This window comes from Prenolepis imparis, unplaced genomic scaffold (genome assembly GCF_030444845.1).
Source record: "Prenolepis imparis isolate NDT839.2.m4 unplaced genomic scaffold, iyPreImpa1.0 SCAF_10, whole genome shotgun sequence".
Taxonomy (NCBI): Eukaryota; Metazoa; Arthropoda; class Insecta; order Hymenoptera; family Formicidae; genus Prenolepis; species Prenolepis imparis.
The window spans coordinates 7,501,433-7,522,849 of record NW_028141168.1 but is presented as its reverse complement, the minus strand read 5'-3'; the positions used below and the strand labels follow the sequence as shown (position 1 = coordinate 7,522,849).

The 21,417-nt window shown below is 33.0% G+C and overlaps 4 protein-coding genes and 1 long non-coding RNA gene across 6 annotated transcripts in view; 2 read left to right on the top strand and 3 right to left on the bottom strand.

Moving 5' to 3' along the window:
* LOC145941927 (uncharacterized) overlaps positions 1–21,417 on the top strand; it is a 244,271-nt gene that overhangs the window by 209,613 nt on the left and 13,241 nt on the right. The window lies entirely within an intron of this gene.
* Positions 651–4,099, bottom strand: LOC145941921 (uncharacterized). The gene is made up of 5 exons (XM_083048350.1): positions 3,993–4,099; positions 3,185–3,439; positions 2,541–2,708; positions 1,672–2,064; positions 651–1,207 (listed from the first exon to the last, which is right to left on the bottom strand). The coding sequence occupies exons 1-5, from the start codon at positions 4,008–4,010 to the stop codon at positions 887–889; spliced, it is 1,155 nt and encodes a 384-aa protein (XP_082904476.1). The 5' UTR covers positions 4,011–4,099; the 3' UTR covers positions 651–886.
* On the top strand, positions 4,645–5,676 carry LOC145941925 (uncharacterized). The gene has a single exon (XM_083048354.1). The coding sequence runs from the start codon at positions 4,707–4,709 to the stop codon at positions 5,418–5,420; it is 714 nt and encodes a 237-aa protein (XP_082904480.1). The 5' UTR covers positions 4,645–4,706; the 3' UTR covers positions 5,421–5,676.
* Positions 5,997–8,497, bottom strand: LOC145941926 (uncharacterized). Its single transcript, XM_083048355.1, has 2 exons — positions 8,129–8,497; positions 5,997–7,615 (listed from the first exon to the last, which is right to left on the bottom strand). Exons 1-2 carry the CDS (start codon positions 8,129–8,131, stop codon positions 7,247–7,249), a joined length of 372 nt encoding a protein of 123 aa, XP_082904481.1. The 5' UTR covers positions 8,132–8,497; the 3' UTR covers positions 5,997–7,246.
* Positions 9,596–21,247, bottom strand: LOC145941919 (tyrosine-protein phosphatase non-receptor type 2-like). Of its 2 annotated transcripts, XM_083048347.1 has the most exons (9): positions 20,815–21,246; positions 18,758–18,919; positions 18,396–18,658; positions 18,041–18,266; positions 17,808–17,960; positions 17,399–17,558; positions 17,116–17,314; positions 16,922–17,032; positions 9,596–9,945 (listed from the first exon to the last, which is right to left on the bottom strand). In XM_083048347.1, the coding sequence occupies exons 1-9, from the start codon at positions 20,911–20,913 to the stop codon at positions 9,882–9,884; spliced, it is 1,437 nt and encodes a 478-aa protein (XP_082904473.1). In that variant the 5' UTR covers positions 20,914–21,246; the 3' UTR covers positions 9,596–9,881. The 2 variants fall into 2 exon arrangements, with proteins under 2 accessions (XP_082904473.1, XP_082904472.1); XM_083048346.1 differs by lacking the exon at positions 9,596–9,945 and having other exon boundaries at positions 9,955–17,032; positions 20,815–21,247.

Genomic DNA, 21,417 nt, shown 5'->3' with positions numbered 1-21,417 from the left:
GAAATGAAATAGCGAAATATAAAAATATACTGTTAAAACATAATTTTTAAAATATTTTTCATATTGCAATTTATGCATTTAATTATTATTTGTTCTTTAAAAGAGAACATATAAAAAACAGATTAATCGAAGTTTATTGTTACCTCTCTTCGTGATATCAATTAGATATCTCGGTACATTGTGCACTATTTTGTACCGATTAAAATCTAATTGAGAAAAAATCGTGTAATTACATAGTAATTTAACAGTTTAAGAGTTTCTATTGAAGTTAATAGCATATGAGGAGTTTATCTCGATTCTACTTCAATATCACTATTATTAAAAAGCAAAGAAAATACATTTTTGATTTACAACAATGTTGACTGACGTTCGCCAAAATTGCATATATTGATAGTCTTTTTCAATTTCGAGCGAGCAGCGATGTCGGCTCGTGATATATTGCTTTCACCGAAGGACATCAAGGAATGATGTGAATGAAGCTGGTGTATTATTTCATGAAAACTGAAAAATAATAACAAATAATTAAAAGAACTGAATGAATGAAATACATGAATGAATTGTGCGCACGTAATAGCACGCGTTATATAATTTAATTAAAATATAATATAATATTATTCCACTACAAATATTAATAAAAATCATTCATCAGCTGAAATAGCAAGTATCTTTTATTCTTATCGTATTAAATTTTTTTTACATACTTGAGGAAATCGATTTAAAAACGAAAACTAACATAAACGATATGTATCTAGTAACTTCTAGCTATAGATAGAGCTTAATTTACGTAGCTTAGCTTGATATCTGCTATAAATATCGTAAGAAAATATGTATAATAATAAACATACAATAAACATAATAACGAGAATAACGAGAATATTTATTGCCATTAATAATAATCGTTTGAATATCGAGATCTGTAATTATAGTTGCGTCTCGGATAAGAATCGTAGGAATTATATCTTCGATAAGCCGATCTTCTATAAAATTTCTGCTGCGCCTCCTGTCGATATCTAAAGAGCGGTCTAAAAACAATATCTGCAGCGACATCCATGTCATCTAAATCTTTAGGATAATTAGTATCTGCATCCGAGGTCCAAAAGAGTGGTGTTGCAATGTCAATATGAGGCACTGCGACTGGCAACGGATTTTCATTTATGTGTTTATTGTAGTGGGTCTTTATTGTAGTCGGCGGTGAAGATAATTGCCCCTAAAAATTTGAGAAAATATCTTTTAATTTTTCCTCAAATTTTTATTTTTCCATTTTTAAACACAAATAATGTAACCCAATTAATACCTATAACTAATCTTGCAAATTATAATTAATTAGATAATAATAGTTATCTTTTATTAAAATTCTGAAATGTTATCTGTGAAGTATCGCGCATATCTTGACAACATAATTTTAAATTTTATGCAACGTTATATTTTCTAATTTAATATTTTCTAATCTATTAATATAAATGTTAATATAAAATATATAATGCTATTTATTTATTTGAATATTATTTAGAACTATTTTAGAAAAATAATTCGGTAGAAAAATCGTCACACACGCAGAGTTATCATATTTTGATAGTTTATCTGTTCACTTCGAAATCTTACATTTAAAAAAAAATTGAAAAACGCTCTATATAAAGATTATTTTCTTGAAAATAGTGAAAATCGATTTACCTTCGACAGGGAAGAAGTGAGTTGCCAATTATTGGAATTCACGCTCCACGAGTTTCTATCAATGTAATCTCGAACGCTCCGTTGAATTTCGTCGCGTTTGTTCTCCACTTGATTCTTCAAGGCATCATCTCTTGATAATGTTGTCGCAATCGGCACGTCGATTCTATCATCAGAGATCTTTGCGGGATCAAGAAACGCTATGATCGGCACCGATATCGCCGGCGATAAATGTTCCGGAAGCGTTATTTCCTGAGTCGGGTTTGGTATGAGATATGGAATTTCTTGCGGTGCTTTATCGATAGGAAACAACGGTTTCCGAGTAGTCTTAGAAAACTCGGTTAACGCTTCATAGAAATCATGTTGCGATGCATAGAATGGCTTATTTTCATCTTTCTGGAAGATTATATATGTTTAATAATGCGTTTAATAATCGCAAGCGCTTTGATGACTTATTCATAAATCTCATAAAATACAACAACAAATTTGCTAACATCGAATCAAAATGATTATATACGTATAGTGCAAAAGAAAAATAAATTGCATGTTTCTTTTTATACATATATAAAACATAATGCAAGGGATTTCAAAAATTATCATCTTTTATACTGTTAAGCAAGCTACAATAAACAAATTCTTTGCTTATTTGGAATTTAATACATGCGTCATATTTTTTCAAAATAACCAATCAATTATGAAAAGAAAATGTTAATTATTAATTTTTTTTTTTTAAGACTAAAAGAGGAAGAGAAATTCTAAAAATTAAAATTAAATTAAAACCAAATAATAAATAATCAATAATAAATAAATAAATAAATTGGCGCATTTAAATATCAATTCTTTCATATTTTATACATTCTTTCGTATCTTACCGATGAGTTTTCATATTCATCTTCATCATTCTCGGTAAAGGATTGGTTATCTGTAAATGCCAAGCCATCCACATCTGTTCCCGCATTTACAGTCTCTGTTATATTTTTTTTCACATCCTCTAAATGCATCATGGGAACGACGAGAACCTGCTCGCGTTGCGACACCACCTTAAAAAAAAAACAAAAAAAAAAAAGAGAGATAATATGACAACTTATTTTCTAGCAACAATAGAGTAAAATCGATTTATGTACTAAATTTATCTTGTTCTCTTTCTCTTTCTTTCTAAACAAGAATCATCTCTACACCGAAAACAATTTGACGCAGTAATAACAATTAATATTGCGCATAATTATGTAATTTCTTCCGATAGCTTATTGACATTTCCAAACTGCTGTTACATAAATGATTAATCATACTTTAAATTAGTCTGTCATCGTTAATGAAAACTAACAATCCTAATCATCCTCATGATTAACGAACTAATTGCTAATAGCAGTATTCAGTTGCATTCTTAGACATCGTCTTCCTCGTTGAAAAGATACATTAAAATATTGGATTAATGTGTATTAATATTATAATTAATCACATATTTTTTAATTGCATTTTCTGAAAAGGATATCGTATAGAATGTTTTTGTACGAACCTTAGTGGGTTCAGTGGCGGGCAAAACAAAGACCTTTTTTTTTACTACCAAGCCTTGCAAGGATCCATTGCCGACCGCGTCTTGCACAGCATCCTGGACCACTGGATCTTGCACAATAGCAGCCAGCGTATCGTTTGTATTTTGAGGTTCCGTAGGCAATAGATTCGCCACGTCTTCATATTCCACAGGTTTCGCGTTCGATGTTCCAAGAAACAATAGGAGGATAATGGAAAACATGACATCTTTTTTTCCCATCTAGAAAAATGCGATAAATTTATTAGAAATATGCTATTTTGATCTTGATTTTCTATATCACTTGGGTGTAATTAAAAAAACAAGCCTTCTTGTTATTAAAATTCAAGTACATTTTACTTTCTTTTAATTTATTAATATAATACAAATTTAATTATTAATAATTATCGAGATATTTATAATATATAAGATGTTATATATATATTTAAAATATTAATGTGTCAAATATCTCTCTTTTTTATGATATGTCATTAAGATTAATTATATGTGTGTGTATGTCTCATGATATTATATGTATATACATGTTAATTTAAATATATCTTTTTAAATTGAAAAGAACGACACTAAAAAATTTCTTCAAAATTCATTAAATTATACTTCTCATGTTTCTTGTGATTTTATGACTCATCTGTCTGAAATAGAAAACTTTGTATTGATTGTTCCTAACGTAAAGTATAACATATATATACATATTCTATGCACATTTATACATGTTGTGTTAATTATCACGTGAAAATTGGGTTTTTCAAACGCCACGATTGATGTAAGAACGTACCAGCGAATCGTTTTTCATCGCGATGACGAAGCTCTGCGACGTTTCTCTTGCTGCTTCGATGAGATTGTCTCGCCAAGGATTTTCCAGCTCTGTCAAGGTATAACGGACCGTACTGGCTTTATACGACGTGCTGAAATAATTATCGTCACCCCGCTAATAAACGTGAGTATCAACCTTGCGGTAAACTAATACCTTCGTAGGATGCTGTATCATAAAGGAGATCATTAATCGTCGATCATGGGGTGAATAATTTCGCCAACGAGTTGTAAACTTGTATCTTTTACATATATTTTCTTTTTGTATAAAGTGACTATTATTTTTTATTTTAATTGATGTACTTGTGAGCACAATAATCCCTTATAGTTTGACAGTTACGTCAACGGAGAAAAGAAACTGGACATTTATTTTATTTATTTTTCATACAAGTATTAATTTCTTATATATATTTTCGTAAGTTTTTTTTCTTTCGAAACAGAAAATATACAAAATACTACGAGAATGTATATTGCGATACTTCGGAAACTGCCGACCGAACGAATATTTTACTTATCGTTAGCGCTTTCTTAACGATATGTCTTCGAGACTCGGTGATGTTTAGCGAGCGGTTTAGCAACGAGTCCTGGATAACGAGGTATAAAAGACTCGTTTCAGCTTCCTGAATCTCTAGTCTGCGACGAGAAATTATACTATTCAGAAAAAAATCGTGCACGGAGAATGGAACGCCTCAGCATCATCCTCTTCTCCCTCGCAATTTTGGCGGAATCAACATCCGTTGGCTCGTCAACGACGACTGAAGCTTCGAGGGGCAGTGGATGCGACGCGAGAAACGTCATCGAAAAACCTCATGCAGATTTACTGAAGTCAAAAGGCGTAAAGAACGATCCTGAGTGCTCCTTGGTGAACCAGAACCCCGTAAAAGATACGGTCCAAATTGGAGAACAGTTTGCGGCGGGTCTACATTTGAATAAAATATCAGATGCATCCACAATCCCATCCATCAGCTTCTCCAACAACTGTACGAAGGATGTACAGTATACAAAAGGCATTGAGAACCGAAAAGACGATGCGTCTACGTCGAATCACAAAGACGAATCGGATGTAGATCCGTCGTCTCACAATATACCACTAGATTCTCCTGATTTAATATCGGCTCGCCTGGCTCGCCAGGTCGAAGAGAGCGATACGGATTACTTTAATCCCTCATCGGTCGAAAATATCAGTGCCGAGCCCGATGTCGAGAGCGAAAATATTGGTTCGTCGCAAGAGAGTTCGGATCTCGAGGGTGATCTTGGCGTGGCCGAAGATAGATATCGATTTCAATATCCTTATTGGTATCGAGGACAGTTTGCAAATCAAAGGTATCGGGCGAATGACAGGAGAGAGCCCTATCGCAACTACTTGAGGTATCCTGTATTTCCAGGAAAATAAATTTGAGATTTGATTTTCTTTCTTCTGTCCTTTCTTGCTCTTCAAAGAAGAATTAGATTTGCATAGTCAATTTCATGGTGGACAATGTTTTAAAAAATAGTGTAATGGAAAGAAAAAAATCCTTTTAGAAGAATAATATTGTGTCACAATAGATGTAAGCAGATAATTCTTTAATTCTTGTACTGTAATTAGCACTCCGATTGTAATGTTCATTGATGATTAAAAAGATGGTCTCTGAAGTAATTCTGTAACAATATTTAATAAGTTATGTTTTATCTCGTTTTATATATAATTAGAAAAAAATATCTTCTCCAAAATATTTGTACTAATAATTTCTTTAAAAAGGGTCATTTTCTAAAAAAAAAAAATGGATTATAAGAATATACTTAATAAAATTAAATAATAAATTGTCAATTTTTGTTCATTCTGCACAGATATTTTTGCATATTGTATCAATAACAAATTTATTCTTTTTTCTAACAATAAGATATAAACATTATTTGTAGCGCATGTGAAACTAATATCTCGCAAATAATATCAATATATGTAAAAATAAATTTATCAATTGTCTTAAACTAACAGATATGAATAACGAATAAAAATACACTGTACAGATAACATCAATATCTGAAAATGTAATATTATAAGTCTTATAAAAACAAATAAATCTGACATAGAACAATCTCTCGATATTCGAAAGATACATGAATAAAAAATAAACCAATTTATAAACAACGTGTTTTGTATTTCTATAAAATTTTATACACGTATTTTCGCTTAATTACACATGTAACATTTCATCAAAGAAATCGTATCACAATCGTATAACATTCTCATATATATACATTCAAGTAAATTATAAATTCAATTGCATTCTGCAACTTTGGTAAGTAGCCTTTTCAATATTATTTTTAACTAGTAATCGACTTATATAAATAAAATTAAAAGAAAATGCAACTTATCAACTATTTAGAAGATTCAGTTATAATCTGACTTAAAGTAACTTATAAAAGAGATCATATGTGATCGTAAAACAGCTAAATGCTTCCCTGGTTTTTCCAGTCGCCTTTGTAGTTCCGACATCGTTTAAAAAAAGGCCTCGTTGAGTCAGCGCATCCGTTAATTCGTACCGTTAATGTCCGACAAAACAACAAGGTCCACAACCTTTTAGCGTAATTACTAAGAAGTCCCTCATGTCGTTTAAAAGTTCGTCCGCTTTTTTTAAAAGCTTCTTTCTCTCATTGGCGGCCTCGTGTTTTTTTCTCCTCTTTTCGTATTTTTTTTTTTTTGTTTTTTAACTAAATTCCGCCGGCAAGAGAACAGCTTTGTTTGTGCCAGCCTTTCAAATTTTCATGCTTCCGCTTCGTCATTAAACTTAAGTTCTTTTTTTTCGTGAACATATATAAGAGTATCCGCAAACGACAAGCTTTATTTCGTAAAGTTACATAAAACTGTGAGCTGCGTACGTGAATTTTACGATAGAAAAACATGTCATATATTGTCGTCATAATAGCTTATCGAACAGGCAATTTAATCAAGTCATTTCAATCGCCAAGACAATTTTCATTTTTCTTTTATCCTATCCATCTTCTTTTATCTTTGTTTATCAAATATTAATTTAATTATTCATTATTCATGATTTCTTGTCATACAGGCTCTCGATTCTTTTTCAATCTTTTAGGATTTTAAAGATCTTTAGAGCTGTTAAGACTTTGTACATCAAAGTCTCTAAATATCTCGAATGTATATTACCTTCCCGATAATACCAAAATGAGATAATAGTCGTCGTGCCGAATCCATCACAAATCGATTCTTCCTTACTCAGTTTATATTCGCCTCCCTCGTCGAATCGCATTTCTGGCACGTTGTCGATACGCGACCTGCTGACGATAGACGAAGAGAGGACGAAGAACATTGGTACCAGCTGCAGTCTCGAGGTCATTATCAGTATCTGTTTTCTCAATGCTGCGTTTTTCGACATCCAAAGAGTTTTTGGTGTTTTCATCCGCAACCTTAGAATCGTCATTTAATGAATATATCGGTTCTTCATCTATGGCAGCCTGAGTTTCATCGAAGTCCTCAATAAAGATTGGTACCGCAAACAGCGAAGAACCATACATGGTTGCAATTCTAAGGGGCGAAGCATAAGAGCAGGCGACAAACAGTAGAGCGAAGACAATGATTTTGGCAGGCATCTGAAAAAAAATGAAAGATCGTATCTCTTTATATCTGGAAATTTATAAGCTTCAAAGATTTGCAATTTATAAGTTTCAAAGATTTGCGAATAATTAATAGCTCATTGAAGAATTAAATTAACTTTGCAATTCGATAAAATAAAATTTATTAGATATTTAGATAAAAAATTGTTCAACATAAATAGGAAATATATTTCAAATAAACATATTTGACAAAATAGAACGAATGTTTTTAATAATTCTCTTCAATATTAAATAAGTAATCTCAGAATTAGAATCAAAATTAGAGAGCTTATTTCTTAAACATATTTCAATTATGCATATATAATTAATTTTATTCAAAATTTATTCTTCTTTAGTCTCTAGAAAGAAAATACTTTTTTCAAACATTCTATAAATTACACGAAAAGATTTATTGGGCTTGTAATATAAAAATTATAACAAAAAGTAACATATATATATATCACGCGATGGATGATTTTAATTTATGTAAAACATAAAAAATCAACTCACCATTTTACGTCTGGAAATCTCGGATTATCACCGACTCTTCGCAAGGAAATAACGATAGCTTCTGCAAGCTGATTACTCGAAGAAGGAGAAACGAGTCTCAACTCAAGTGTCTCCTAAGAGTAGAGTACAATAGGCGCGGCAGGATAGCTCTCTCGTGACTTTATGACCGAGATCGAGTATTATTCGGTATTTATACGAAACAATGACGTCAAACCAGAGCACGCTAATCATACAATGACGTTCTACGACGGGTGATAAATGACCTGGTAAACCAGGTGGACATGATTACACGTCGAGATCTATCCTGGGCGTACTACGTTGCTTCTTGTTTTGTTGCCGATTTCGCAGGTGTTAACTTGACTACAAGGGAACGATATTATATATCTCCTGGGTGGTCTGTTTACGCGAAAAATATTGATAATTTGGCACATCGCACACGGATTTGGGATTTCCAAAAATGCATTAAAAAATATACATCAATGTGATAAAGCGACAGAATTTAAGAAATTTTGCTTTCGATCGCAAACTGCGCATTCCGTAAGATAAATCTAATTTTCTCTTCATCAGCTTCTTGTGTGTTGTGCTGATATATATTTCCTATATATACATATATAATTCGTAGAATTATTTAAATCATAATGTATCACATTTATAAATTTATTCCGTCCTACTTTTTTATATTTTTATTACAATTATAATTTAAAGTGTACTCTGTTGATTTTATCAAAAATAAAATTTATCAAGTTAATAAAATAAAATAAAATTTCCATTTTAAAATAAATTGAACTTCATCTTTGTTAACCAGTATTTTTCATCTCATAATAAATAGTAACGGGGGAAAAAAAACCCCAGAAAAATACTGTTAAAGCACTTAAAATAATTAAAATATAAAAAAAAACTGCTTCTATATATTGCTAAAATAAACATTTTGATATTAAATTAATTGATTATATTCTATTATATTTATTGTTATTTATCGATTATTGTTAATTTTAATCGAAAAATAACAAGAATAAATTTTATAATTTATTTTATATAATATTATAGAAGATATTCTTTCAAAAAATAAATTAATATTTCGTTGTGCAAGATGCAATGTTGTTAGATCTTCACGTGATGTATGACATAAGAGAGAACTGTCGTAGAATGTTCTGCGATGTTACACATTGTTACATCATTGCACATGTGAAAATTTAATTTTACTCTCATCAATATAGTGCATAATAAATCATCATTTAAACTAAGAAAAAACATTCAACTTGTTAATAATACGATGAAAAATGCAATTTGTTCCGTTGACGTAATAATAATGTAATAAAGAATTTTTTAGCAATTTATTTTTATTCGTCATATTTTGCATTTGTTATCCAATTCTTACTTTTTATGATTTCAGAAAATTCTTTTCTTTATGTTTCTTATTTTATAGTATAAGATTTTGTATTACTAAAATAAATTATTATCTGAAAATTTTCATACCTTATTTTATTTTCAATTTGCAAGATCGTCAAAGACTGGAAGAGGATGAAAATCGTGGGAGCCCTTGAATTTTATAATCTAGGACTCGAGAATTCACGCGGAAACAAATACACGTACATCGTGTTGTTTTTGTGTAGCAAACAATCTGATTTATTTTTCTATCAAGCATTGCCACTGTATTAAAACAGATTCCCGCGTCTTCTTTTTTTAAAACGCGACAAGGCACAAAACGGAGAGTTATTGCAGGAGAACGATTATATCATTCGTTCTTTCGATTTTAGATGGTGGACTCGGCCTCCTCGTGCACAGATTCGTCGCCTTCGGTAGTTTCGCTTTTTGATCTGAAAGAAATCACCAGATAAGGATCTCTCCGGACTTTGATTGGACGGAAAAGGCTTAAGTACGAGAGATGACAGATGATAAGAATCGAAATAGTTCCGCTAATAACTTTAATATACGGAATACGGTTTTACGGTTCGTATCGCTGATGTATGAACATATTATAAACATTCTCCGGGGTTTATTCGTTTTTTACGAGGTAGGACGGGATTAAGGTCACACGAATCAAACCGTTTATTTCGAAAAATTGGTATATAACTTGACAAAATTCTGCAAAAATTAAGATGTGACGATTTTAGAATGAATTGTATTTAATATGGTATTTACACAATTTTCGAAATAAACGATTTAATCTCGACTCTACAATGAAGAACGATATCAACAACAGATGTACTATTATCAGCAACTTGTATATTCTCGAAAATGAGATTCGTGATTGATCTAAAATATTATTTAAAAGATTTAATTAATTATACTGATACTAGTACAGCCATTATTGTTATGACATGACGATAATCGGAAGCATAATAATCTAATTAAAAAGTAATATGCATACCAGGAGTCGCCAATCTTTGATGCAAAGAAAAAGCGCGTACATTATATTTGTGAATAAAATATATGGACACAAAATATAAGGTTCAAAAAATATTTTAATATTTACTAAACAAGCAATTAACATTTTTTTTAAGATACTCCTGGTAAACATCGGATTTTCTTATTAATCGTCGAATAATTAAATAAAGAAAAGTACAAATTAAAAAATTCCTCTTCTCGATTTAACAAATAATCAATAATTCATCGCACTATTAATCTTAATGAAATAAACTACTTCTTTCTATGTGGAACCAAGTATATAAAAATTATAAAAGTATCAGGTTAAAATGTCTTTTCACGTGATTGTCTGGGATCCACTACATAGTTACATCGATCGGTTTGTAAAAAACATCTGTATTACCTGAATCCATAGTACATGAATCCGAACTGTCCACAGAGAGAAAACATATTTGTTTTGCGAAAATAAATTTACGATAAAAAATGCACAGTAAATTGTAAGGATTACGTATGTCCGACTCGTAATCAAAAATTAGGGTACGAAATCTACATAATATGAAAGATTCTATTTTCAGTTCTTCCGGCTGCGTAAAATATCTGCCAAGTGCAAGTCTCTACGATGAAGAGTCTCGTAAGAGACGATCGTTTCGATCCGATACACATGTATGCTCGTGAGATCATCGATCTTGTCGCTCTGTTACTTCCGTATAAATAATATTTTATTGCATGCAGGTCTTTCGTAATATCAGTTCAGTACCTATCCGTGCAAAAATTGTCGTTTCTCGTGGCAAAGCAGCGGAACAATGATGGAGAGAGCGATTTTGTCATTCACGAAAAGATTATTCCATCGTGTCGATTAATTATATGTATGAATAAATTTTAAAAATCGAAATCATGTCCGATAATTAGGATAAATATGCTCACTAGCGATGACATAGCTGTGGCGAAGTTAGAGATTACGGAGGACTTTATATTATGTATTACAGAAAAAGAAATAAATTTAGTAAAGTTGTTAGTGCGATTAGTAAAGTTTCGGATAAAATTTTCATGAAATGTTTCGCCGATAATGATTTGACCGATTTTGACAATCTTTCTCTCTCCGTCGTGTTGCGTATTTCGCTCCTCTCTCTATTATTTTTCTTTTTTTCTTTCTTTATCCAGTTCTTCTCTCTCTCACGCTTCCAATTTCCATTTTTTTTTTCTTCTTCCTTTACTGTGCGCATCCAATTTTCTATACATTAAAATACCATTCGACGCTACAGTCCTACAACGATACACCGTAAATGTAATTAACTACGAGTTGCAGGATGCAGAATGGGCTAGAGAGGAATGTTATCCTCGCCGACGCTATACGATTATTCGACGATTGTTACTTAGATCTTCGAAAAGTATTTGCAATACACATAATAATTATAGAGATACATAAATATATGGTTTATATTCTTATAGGTAATATATATTTTTCTGAATATATTTCAGAATTTTTTTTCTTTTTGCTGACTCTCTTCTATCTATTCTTGCACTTTGAGAGTTAAAAAAATTTTTTAAAAAGACAACCATTCGTTTCACAAGATACCTAATTCTTCATTGACGGCCGATTAATCGAATAAGCGTCCAGCTCTTTCTACTCTCACGTACTTTTGTCTCAATCTTTTGAAGCACGCTCACATACAATTATCTATTTTTCTTTCTTTATCTTGAGGTAAATTCGTGTCTTTCCGCATCGACGATGGATGATCGTCAACCATGTGTAACTGTAAAAAGGCCCCGTCGTATATATAAACGTAGACTAAAAAGACATCACGTGATCTACAAAGTGTATGTTCTAACTGATGCGCTTCTAAGAGAGAGAATTCAAGGACTGTTAATTTTCCCTGTCTTACCATTCTTACATCTGCCTAAAATGCGTACACTCGACTTCTTATCATTATTTATTTAATCCGGCTGCCAAGCGCATCGATCGATCGACTCGTAACCGATATCGTCATATATGATCACGTATATTGCTTTAAATTGAGGAGATGAGTTTCAAGTCCAACATTCTTTTCGCGCAGGATCGAGCGCGCTTGATTAATCGTTTTCTCAACATAGACTTCCACTCGAGATACATAAGCTCGGAATCATTGCTCGCGCATTTCATGTATTAATGTACCCTGAAGTACCCGATCGCTCGGCAATCCGGAGATTATGATAAATTGATTAATTCGAAATGGGCTCTCTTTCTTGATACACATCGCAAGAATATTTGTACACCTAATTTTGTAAGATAAAATATAGCGAGAGAGAAATTGTAGTCTCCAATAAGACCCGCATTTTTATTAAAATTGTTCCACGTCGGAATATGCTAATTTTTTTCGATTAAAAAGGAAGCTATATAAATTCTTGATTATAAAAAAAAAAAAAAAAATTATATACAACTTATAAAAATTGTGTATGGAAAATTGAAAAAAAAAAAAAAAAATAAGAGATATCTATTACTTAAAATATAGTGACAGCACCGAAAAACTATACCATTTCGAATGAATCACACAATCTGATAGATATATTTACTAGATAATTATCTACTTATATATTGTCAGATATATATTAAGAACGGTTCGCTTCTCCACGGTGACTATGCTCTTCCAAAAAGGGGAGAGATCCGCTACCGTTACATTATTTTTAACCGATCGCTGTGGTTTCACTTTCTTCCCCTTGTTTATACGAGTAGGCACTTAGCTATGTTTCTGTGTTTTTTTTGCTTGTATGTATATAACGTTATGTCTATTGTACACACGAGTAATATAAAAGAATGTGTCGCCGGATCTGCTCTTTTCGTGTCTTGCCCGATGCTGATTGCGAAGCTCAGTCAGACGCTTTCAGAGGCTAATAATATAAATTGTAATAAATCATGTGTATGTATAAAAAAAATTATTATTTCTAAAATAACTGGCAAGAAGATAATGGTACCTTTTTGTAAAAATGACATGAAATTAATAAAATTATATTATAATAAAGGTAGAAGATAGGAATATATACTATTGTACGTGTGTGAATGTGTGTCTATGTGTGTGAAAATATTTTGTACCCCGGAGAAATCAATTTCCAATAATAATGTGCGAAAGTTGCGCTCACAATGTTCTCAATTAATGCTTCACGAGTTGCACGATCAACATCGGCTCCCATCCTACTTCGCACTCCTATTTCGTATTCATTCCCTTCATGCACGCATTAAATTTATACACGCACACACATACACATACATACACACACACAGGCACGCACTTCGGAGCGCGCATCGGTTTTGGAACTTTTAATTAGCACCGTGTCTTCGTGACCTGTGAACCTACGTGAGCGTAATATGTCTCACTTCCGGAAGCTTCGCGCGATCGTCAACAACAGGGGAGATGAGTGTCTATGATCGTAACGTCTTCGCTCTTTCTCGGGCGTAAAACGATGATAAATAAATTGCGAATTGCAATATCTCTCGATTGATACGCGATAACGATTAATCGCGAAATTAGTTTCGCGCCGAATCCTGCTTGATGATAGATAGAGAGAGAGAAAGAGATTGCAGTTTTTACATATACTTATATAAATAATATCTCGATAAAAATTAGATAACAATATATAGTATATTAATATAGGTGCATAAAGTTAAAACGTGTTGTTGACAATAAAGAGAATACTGCATATCCCCTCGAGTTCCTCGTAGAGTACTTTTTTTGTTTCAATTTTTTTTTTTTCGCCGCGTACCATTCCATAATCACGCGAAGAGCACGTCAATATATATTTATATATACGCAAATCCGACGTGTTTAAAACCTCGTTGGGAGATCGTGTTCCAACGGCAGTAACGTACAAAAGTAGAAAATACGCTTTGGCGAACGCGCGTTTTTTTCAGATATATATATTACCGCGACGTATGACCGACTGCACACGCTTCCCTCATTACGCTTCATCTTTGGATGGAACACGATCTGACAAGTCTTTCTCTCAAGATGATCTATATAAAAGCTCGACTTAAGAAATACGCGGGCTTAAACTCTCATTATTTCACCGTTTCGTTTACTTCGTCCACCTTCCGTCTTCCTAGAAGTCATTAGACATACTCAGTCTTTATCCAACGCCCAATGTACAGTTTGTAACATATATATGTTATTGGGCGATGAACTGAAATACACATTTTCTAAGATTTTTTTTTCTTTTTTTTTTTTTTTTTCTTAAAACTTCCCCCGTTTCTCTAACGATTAATGTAACTTCATTATTCGAACTTTCGGAACTTAATATACGAATATTGAAGTAGAATGCAATGTGTAAAAATGGCTCGATTTAAAGAAGAATCAAAGGCGAGAATCTATAATGCAGAAGTAACTAATATCTCTTGGAAATAACAATTTGTGTTATATACAGAATATATTTTCGCGTCTGTTCTTTTGATGCTACCAATGATTTATCGTTCTTATAATTTCGTAATTTCTGACATCTATACTTTGTGAATCAAGTAATACTAAAAATAAATAATAATCGTTCATGATAATGAAAAGATTTTTGATAAACTCAATTTTTTCATATGACTAATGTATCTAAAAAAATCTAGAAAATCCAATTTTATTTAAAAATAAGAAAAATTTAAAGCTAATATATCCATATATCAGGAATGTCTTGTTGCAGAGTAAAGTAATCGTTTCTATAATTCTATAATATTGCTGTGCAAAATAATAGGATTCGTACAAATAGCAAGCTTTAACACGAGTTTTTCAGTAGCTGCATCAAATTTACATCTCAAATGACAATTTACAAAATGCAACTATAAAATCTGTTGTAACAAAAAAAAAAGGGAAAATAAAAAGATCGAAAATAAGAAAGAAAATATATCTTACTCATAGCCCATAAAAAATCAAGTGAGATTACTACAAGTAAAAAAAACATCTTTGAAACACTAGTTTGTAAAGTGTCAATATATAATATGTATAATTCCTTTTATGAGTGTTTTTGATGTGAAACACAATAGAATCTACTTCAATTGATAAGTAATTAAAAAGACATTCATCTATAGAAACTAGAATAAAACTGTTTAACAATTTCTCTCTAAACCTAGTGTACTTCTATTTAATCTCTATTAAAGAAATTAAAAGGCATATTTCCAAAATCAATTAAACTCATATTTTTTAATATGGAGATTACGAGCTTATTATTATGAGCTTCCACGAACTTTGTAATTCGTAAACTCCATAATTTGAAAATATAAATCTAAGACAAATTGGAAATTTCGCCAGACAATTTGGAAATTTCAGTTCATTTTGATACCCTGAAATATATATTATTAATAGTAAGCCTAGTTCGCATACTTAAAAATGATTCATTAAAAATCACAGAAATGTAATCTGCGCCTTTCTTGCTTATCGATTGTTATGTTAATTGAATTACAAGAAAAATATCGGGTACTAGTATAGAAATGTACATTCACGAATTATTTACGGAAAATGACGAAGTCAAAGTCATTCACCTTCCAGAAGATGTAGTCTTCCAAATTAAAATTGACTATATTGATAATTAATTCATATAACTTTATATGTATAACCATGATTCGTACTAAGCGTGACTATGTAATACTATACCAGCTTATCATCACCGCTATAATGTGTGAATAAAGACTGAATGACTGCTCAGAATCGCGAATCTAATCATATAATGATATAGTAGTTTATTATGTAACTAGAGCAAATCTGAGTAAATATTTTTATCGAAGAGAATTATGAAAAAAAGCACGAAGAAAGCTAATATAACTATATTCCATATTCTCTCATTATAATGTTTCCGTAAACGCGTACATCAAACAAGCTACTCGCTTTTCGATAGTAACAGTTTAAGGGGAAGTAAAAAATTGTGAAAAGAACATATGATACGCGCCCTAACGTTCTAGGTACTTGTCGAGAGTAAATCACAATATAAAAATACAAATCGAAAGTCCTTTTCCTTTTCCTGCCTTCGTCGATTTCCGATTCTGCAATTATTATTCTGCTCGAACATACAAGCAGCGTGCTCTTGGTTACTTCTTAGCGCTGTTCTTTTTCTCTTAACGTTTTCTTTTCTCGCTTATTGTTTCGATATGTGGAAACAATATTATGTTTGCGATATCGCTGGCAATGCACGATTATACTACGGGTCGTACAGTACGCTCTTTTTCGATTTCTCAGAGATGTTTTAGTCAAGATTAAGTTATGAAAAACCTTGCATTATAGAATCGCGTGTTAAAAAGTAACCTTCCTTCGATTATCTAGATCATTCAAATGTTGCTGAAAATTCGCGTGTACGTACGTACGTACAATACCATTAAATGCGATACGATAGATCTAACTACGCATGTACAAATAATAATACAGCGCTACGATACCCCCACCGATTCCAATGCCTAAGCCTATTGTAAGGGGCGTAAATAATGACCTCTTGAGCTTCTGCCATTCTTCCGTTTCCTTCTGTCGGCGTTTCATCTCGCGCACTTGCGCCGCCAGTCGCTCGTTCTTTTCCCGATTGCGCCGACGTAGTTCCCCTTTCCTGTTCCAAGAGAAAACTTATGAGTATCATAATAAATTAAATATTTAAATAGTTTGTGTTTGTTATCAAGAGATGTTACTCACGCGTCTGAATTGGACGGAGGACTGTTTGTCTGGAAAGAGTTATCAGTATCGCTGGGAGAGATTTCATCGCATATCGTGGTATCGTCTAGGCTTTGTTCACTTGTACAATTTGTAAAGGACATAGATGTATCTGTGGACAATTCTGCGTAATTCGGTGGTTCACTCGGTAGCGGCTTATCGGGTGGTGCACTTGATTCATCTGTACGTGACATAAAAGGTCATTTTTTAATTAATGTGAAAAGAATACTTTATGCGATAAAAAGAAAACGGAAGATAAAAGTACCACTCGATGCATCCGGGCTAGTATCTGCCATTATACTACGCGTCAAAGATTCTCCTCTCGGAGGGGGCAGAGGGGGAGGTTCATCATCTTTTTCTAATGAGTTGTTTTTATTATTCATCTCTTCATAATAATTCTTTAATATCTCGTTGTTCTCAGTATTCTGTAATATAAAATAATAAATTAATAAAATTCCGTGAAAATGTTGGTGATTAAATCTGATTACAATGGCTCAATGATATCAAATTAATTTTGTTTAAACATTCTCTTGTTTAAAAAGTTATTTAATGAAATCATATATATGTTTTGTAAAAAATAAAGATATAGATGCAAATATATAAATCTTTCCCGAGCTGAAGAAAAATATCAAAGAATCGAGATTAGCTCCTAGGACCTCCTATGAATTACCTACCGAATTGCCAAGTGGCGATTGTTTTGCTCCTTCAATGATGGCAGCGTACGAGAAACGCAGTTGTTCCGGCGTTTGTATCAGACCCATACGTGACCGTCTCATTTCTAGTAATACCTCCCGCACATTCACAGCGTTTAAACCGTTTTTCTCGATCTGCAATCAAATAATTAGCAGTTAATAATTGTTAAAACGGTTTCTTCCAGAACAGAAAACGCTGGCTCCATTCAACATACCAATACTAAGCACGTATCAACCAAGCATAATGTTCCCGATCTTCCTATTCCTGCGGAACAATGGACAATGGGTGGACCAACATTTTGATCTAATGCTCCTGATTGCCTAACGTCTGCCAAGAAACGTAAAAAGGCCGTTGGAGATTGTGGTACTCCAAAGTCTGGCCAAGTGGTATAATGAAAATGTAAGATTTCTCTACTATCGTTAGTTTCCAAGTCCGTTAAACTGTAAATAAGTTAGAAACATTGAAAACGTTGTAATAATGCTTGGAGAAAAATTAAGAATGATTGTCAATTATAAAACAAAGTTTGATGAGAATGATATAATTTATGTTATACATGCGTAATTATTTACCGTAATGTCCTAGTAGTATAATCTGAAGATTCTATCTTGCTGACATAGTCCACCTGTAAACTGACGTCTTCAAATATCATAGTAGGTTCGTGTGAGTCATCCAGAGGCCAATATTGATGGCATTTGACTTGATTCTTTTCGATTATCTTATTTAACATCAATACAGCTGTAGTATTTTGCTCCCATACCATCAACCAAAAGTGGCCAGCAGTATTCGGCAAAGGTCCTTGTGTCAGGATATATTGCCTATGAGCACGATCCACCTAAACACAAATTATAATACAAATATAATACATTTACATTGCAACATTTGTTGGCCACTTATATCATACAAATTATTTTTTATATAATTTAATATTTACCTGTATGTGATTGGCGTGAATATAGTCGCATACACCTCTTTTAAGAATAATTCTAGTGTGATCGTACGGTGCCACATCCCTGTAGCGATTCAAGTTTTTGTTCTGTGGTTTTTTTGATTCATTGCATGTATACTCATAATTTCCACATTCATTACGTATATGCTGGAAAATGTTAAAAGTCGTGATTAATGATAAATTCAGTAAAGCATATAAAGAAGCAATCTTTTACTGTCTTACACAAGTAAATCTATAAAAATGTTTCAAAATCATATAATGAATTCATATATTATATATTATAGATAGATTTCTACATGTTTCCGAAAGTTCAAAATTTGCTTTTAATCTGAATTTTCAATGTACATTCAACATACATCCAAATAAATTAATTTAGAAAACACAATCATATATGTAGATTATATAAATATGAGATTGCTCCAAAATATATAATACAATAAAACTCTGATTTATAATACAATATAATACAAATCGAGACTAACTTAGAAACTCAGTAAATAAAAATACACATTGGCTTATAATTTTTACAAATAAGATCAAATAACTAATTAACATATAAATCATATCATCAGATACATTGTATTAAAATAAACAAAGTAAAAAAAACTTCCCACTTTTAATATAACATACTTTCTACATATATTTTTACACATGTAATATTAATGTATATATTAATGTAATATAAATAAAAAAATTTTAATTACAGTATTATATTTTAATATATATTAAAATAAAATATATATTAATATATATTAAAATATAATACTGTAAAATATATATACACGAATATTAATATATTATATATATGAAATACGATAAAATCTTGATAAAAAGTAGCACTTCAGATAGAGATAAAAATTACATCATGTGAGATAAAATTCATTGAGATTAGGAGACAACATCACGGTAAAAGATATTAAGAAAGATATAGCAACTTTTAATAATTGTAGCATTCGAGTGTATCGTACATAATCGAGTTTCTCACGCTTCGGAGAAATTGCGTGTGATCGCTAAATATACTGAAACCATATATTTCCGAGCTGGAAACTTTGACCTTGAAGAGCACAATCATGCCATCGTATATACATAAACCGAGCAAAGGCGTACAATTGTCAATCTCCCGTTTGACAGATGCCACAAGTGACGTGTGTGAATGTGTATATGTCACTTTCTTTGCAACGAATTCTAATAAAAAACCCCATCTGTCAAGATTAATCTCAATCTTATGCGAATCGCAAATAGCAGAATAATATCGACGCAATAACGCGGAAGTCATTACATATAGCTACAGTTCGGCGAATTCGCGTGTCGGCATCGAATCGCACACTCTCTATTGTCTATCGATACATTCCACGAGATATTGATTACAAAATACACAAGAACGAGTTGAAAAAAAATTAAATACATATTCCCGCTACGAGATCACGTGTCGATCTGTCAAATTAAACGTCAAATCGAACGATAAAAAATACGTGGAATATATTTTTGCGCGAGTATGTGAATATTCTCTCCTGGCTCTACGATTTTTCTTCCGCGAAACGTTACCTATTCATATGCAACCTAGCGGTTCTCGAACCGGCAAATGTTCTCACGCAGTAATGGAGCGAATCTGACTTGTATAGAACGTCTTAGGAGTATTTTATGGGACAATTGGAGGAAAAGGTGATCTTGGAAAAACGATGAAGGCGAGACACGAGGGAGTCCGAGAGAGCGAGAGTGATAGGGAGAGAGAGAGAGAGAGAGAGAGGGAGAGAGAGAGAGAGAGAGAGAGAGAGAGGGCGAGAGGGGGAGAGAGAGAGAGAGAGAGAGAGGGGGAGAGAGAGAGAGAGAGAGGGCGAGAGGGGGAGAGAGAGAGAGAGAGAGAGAATGATAAAGAGAAGCCGGCACGACGTGTCAAACGTTAAAATCGTCGGAAATGGCAGCGGAAGAGCCGTCGTCGAGCGGAAGAGCGAGCCATTCCTCTCTCTCTCTCTCTCTCTCTCTCTCTCTTTCCCTCCACTTCCTTCCTTCCTTCCTTTATTCACCCTCGTTCCTTCTCTCACCTGATAGAGGATCGGCCAAGCTCCCTTGGAGTTGATCTCGTGATACTCGGTCTCGACGTTGCTGATGGTCTGCTCTCGCGTTTGCTCGCTGCTGGTCATCCTGGCGGCTCTCGCTGACTCCCGGATCTCCTGGATCCTCCTAACGGAACGTGGAAATAGAAGCACGCACGCAGTCACGAAGAGGCTGGGCCGCGCGCGTTGGACACACACATATACACACACACAAACACACAAACACGCGCTCGCACTCTTTCGATTCCGCTATTCCGCCGCTCGATTTAACGTCATGTGCGGACTGTCTCGTCGGCGAGTAGCAAGTTCCGCGTTGTCGAAGCGCGACGACGACAAAGAAATCGTGAAACGCAAACGGCGGTTCTGCAGAGGACTCGCAGACTTGCGTACGTAACCTATTATTGGTCCACCGCGACACGCGCGACTGCGCCTGCGCAGACTCGACGACGACGGCTGAGCTCGCAGTTCTCAAGCCTGCCAACTTAAGGGCTTTTGAGGCGATTGCTATTGGACGGCTGCTAGTTCCATTCTGGTGGCGCGGTTATTCCAAGTTTGAAAAGAGCGAATTTATATTTCTTTTGATGAAATATA

Excerpts from the sequence above, each read along its gene's own strand:
- LOC145941925 (XM_083048354.1), top strand. The coding sequence starts at position 4,707 with ATGGAACGCCTCAGCATCATCCTCTTCTCCCTCGCAATTTTGGCGGAA.
- LOC145941921 (XM_083048350.1), bottom strand. Across the intron at positions 2,065-2,540 it reads ATGAATATGAAAACTCATCG|AAAGATGAAAATAAGCCATT; the intron begins GTAAGATACGAA and ends ATAATCTTCCAG. Across the intron at positions 1,208-1,671 it reads TCACTTCTTCCCTGTCGAAG|GGGCAATTATCTTCACCGCC; the intron begins GTAAATCGATTT and ends TCAAATTTTTAG.
- LOC145941919 (XM_083048346.1), bottom strand. The coding sequence starts at position 20,913 with ATGACCAGCAGCGAGCAAACGCGAGAGCAGACCATCAGCAACGTCGAG. Across the intron at positions 18,267-18,395 it reads TATACTACTAGGACATTACG|TTTAACGGACTTGGAAACTA; the intron begins GTAAATAATTAC and ends ACTTATTTACAG. Across the intron at positions 17,033-17,115 it reads CCTCCGTCCAATTCAGACGC|GAAAGGGGAACTACGTCGGC; the intron begins GTGAGTAACATC and ends CTCTTGGAACAG.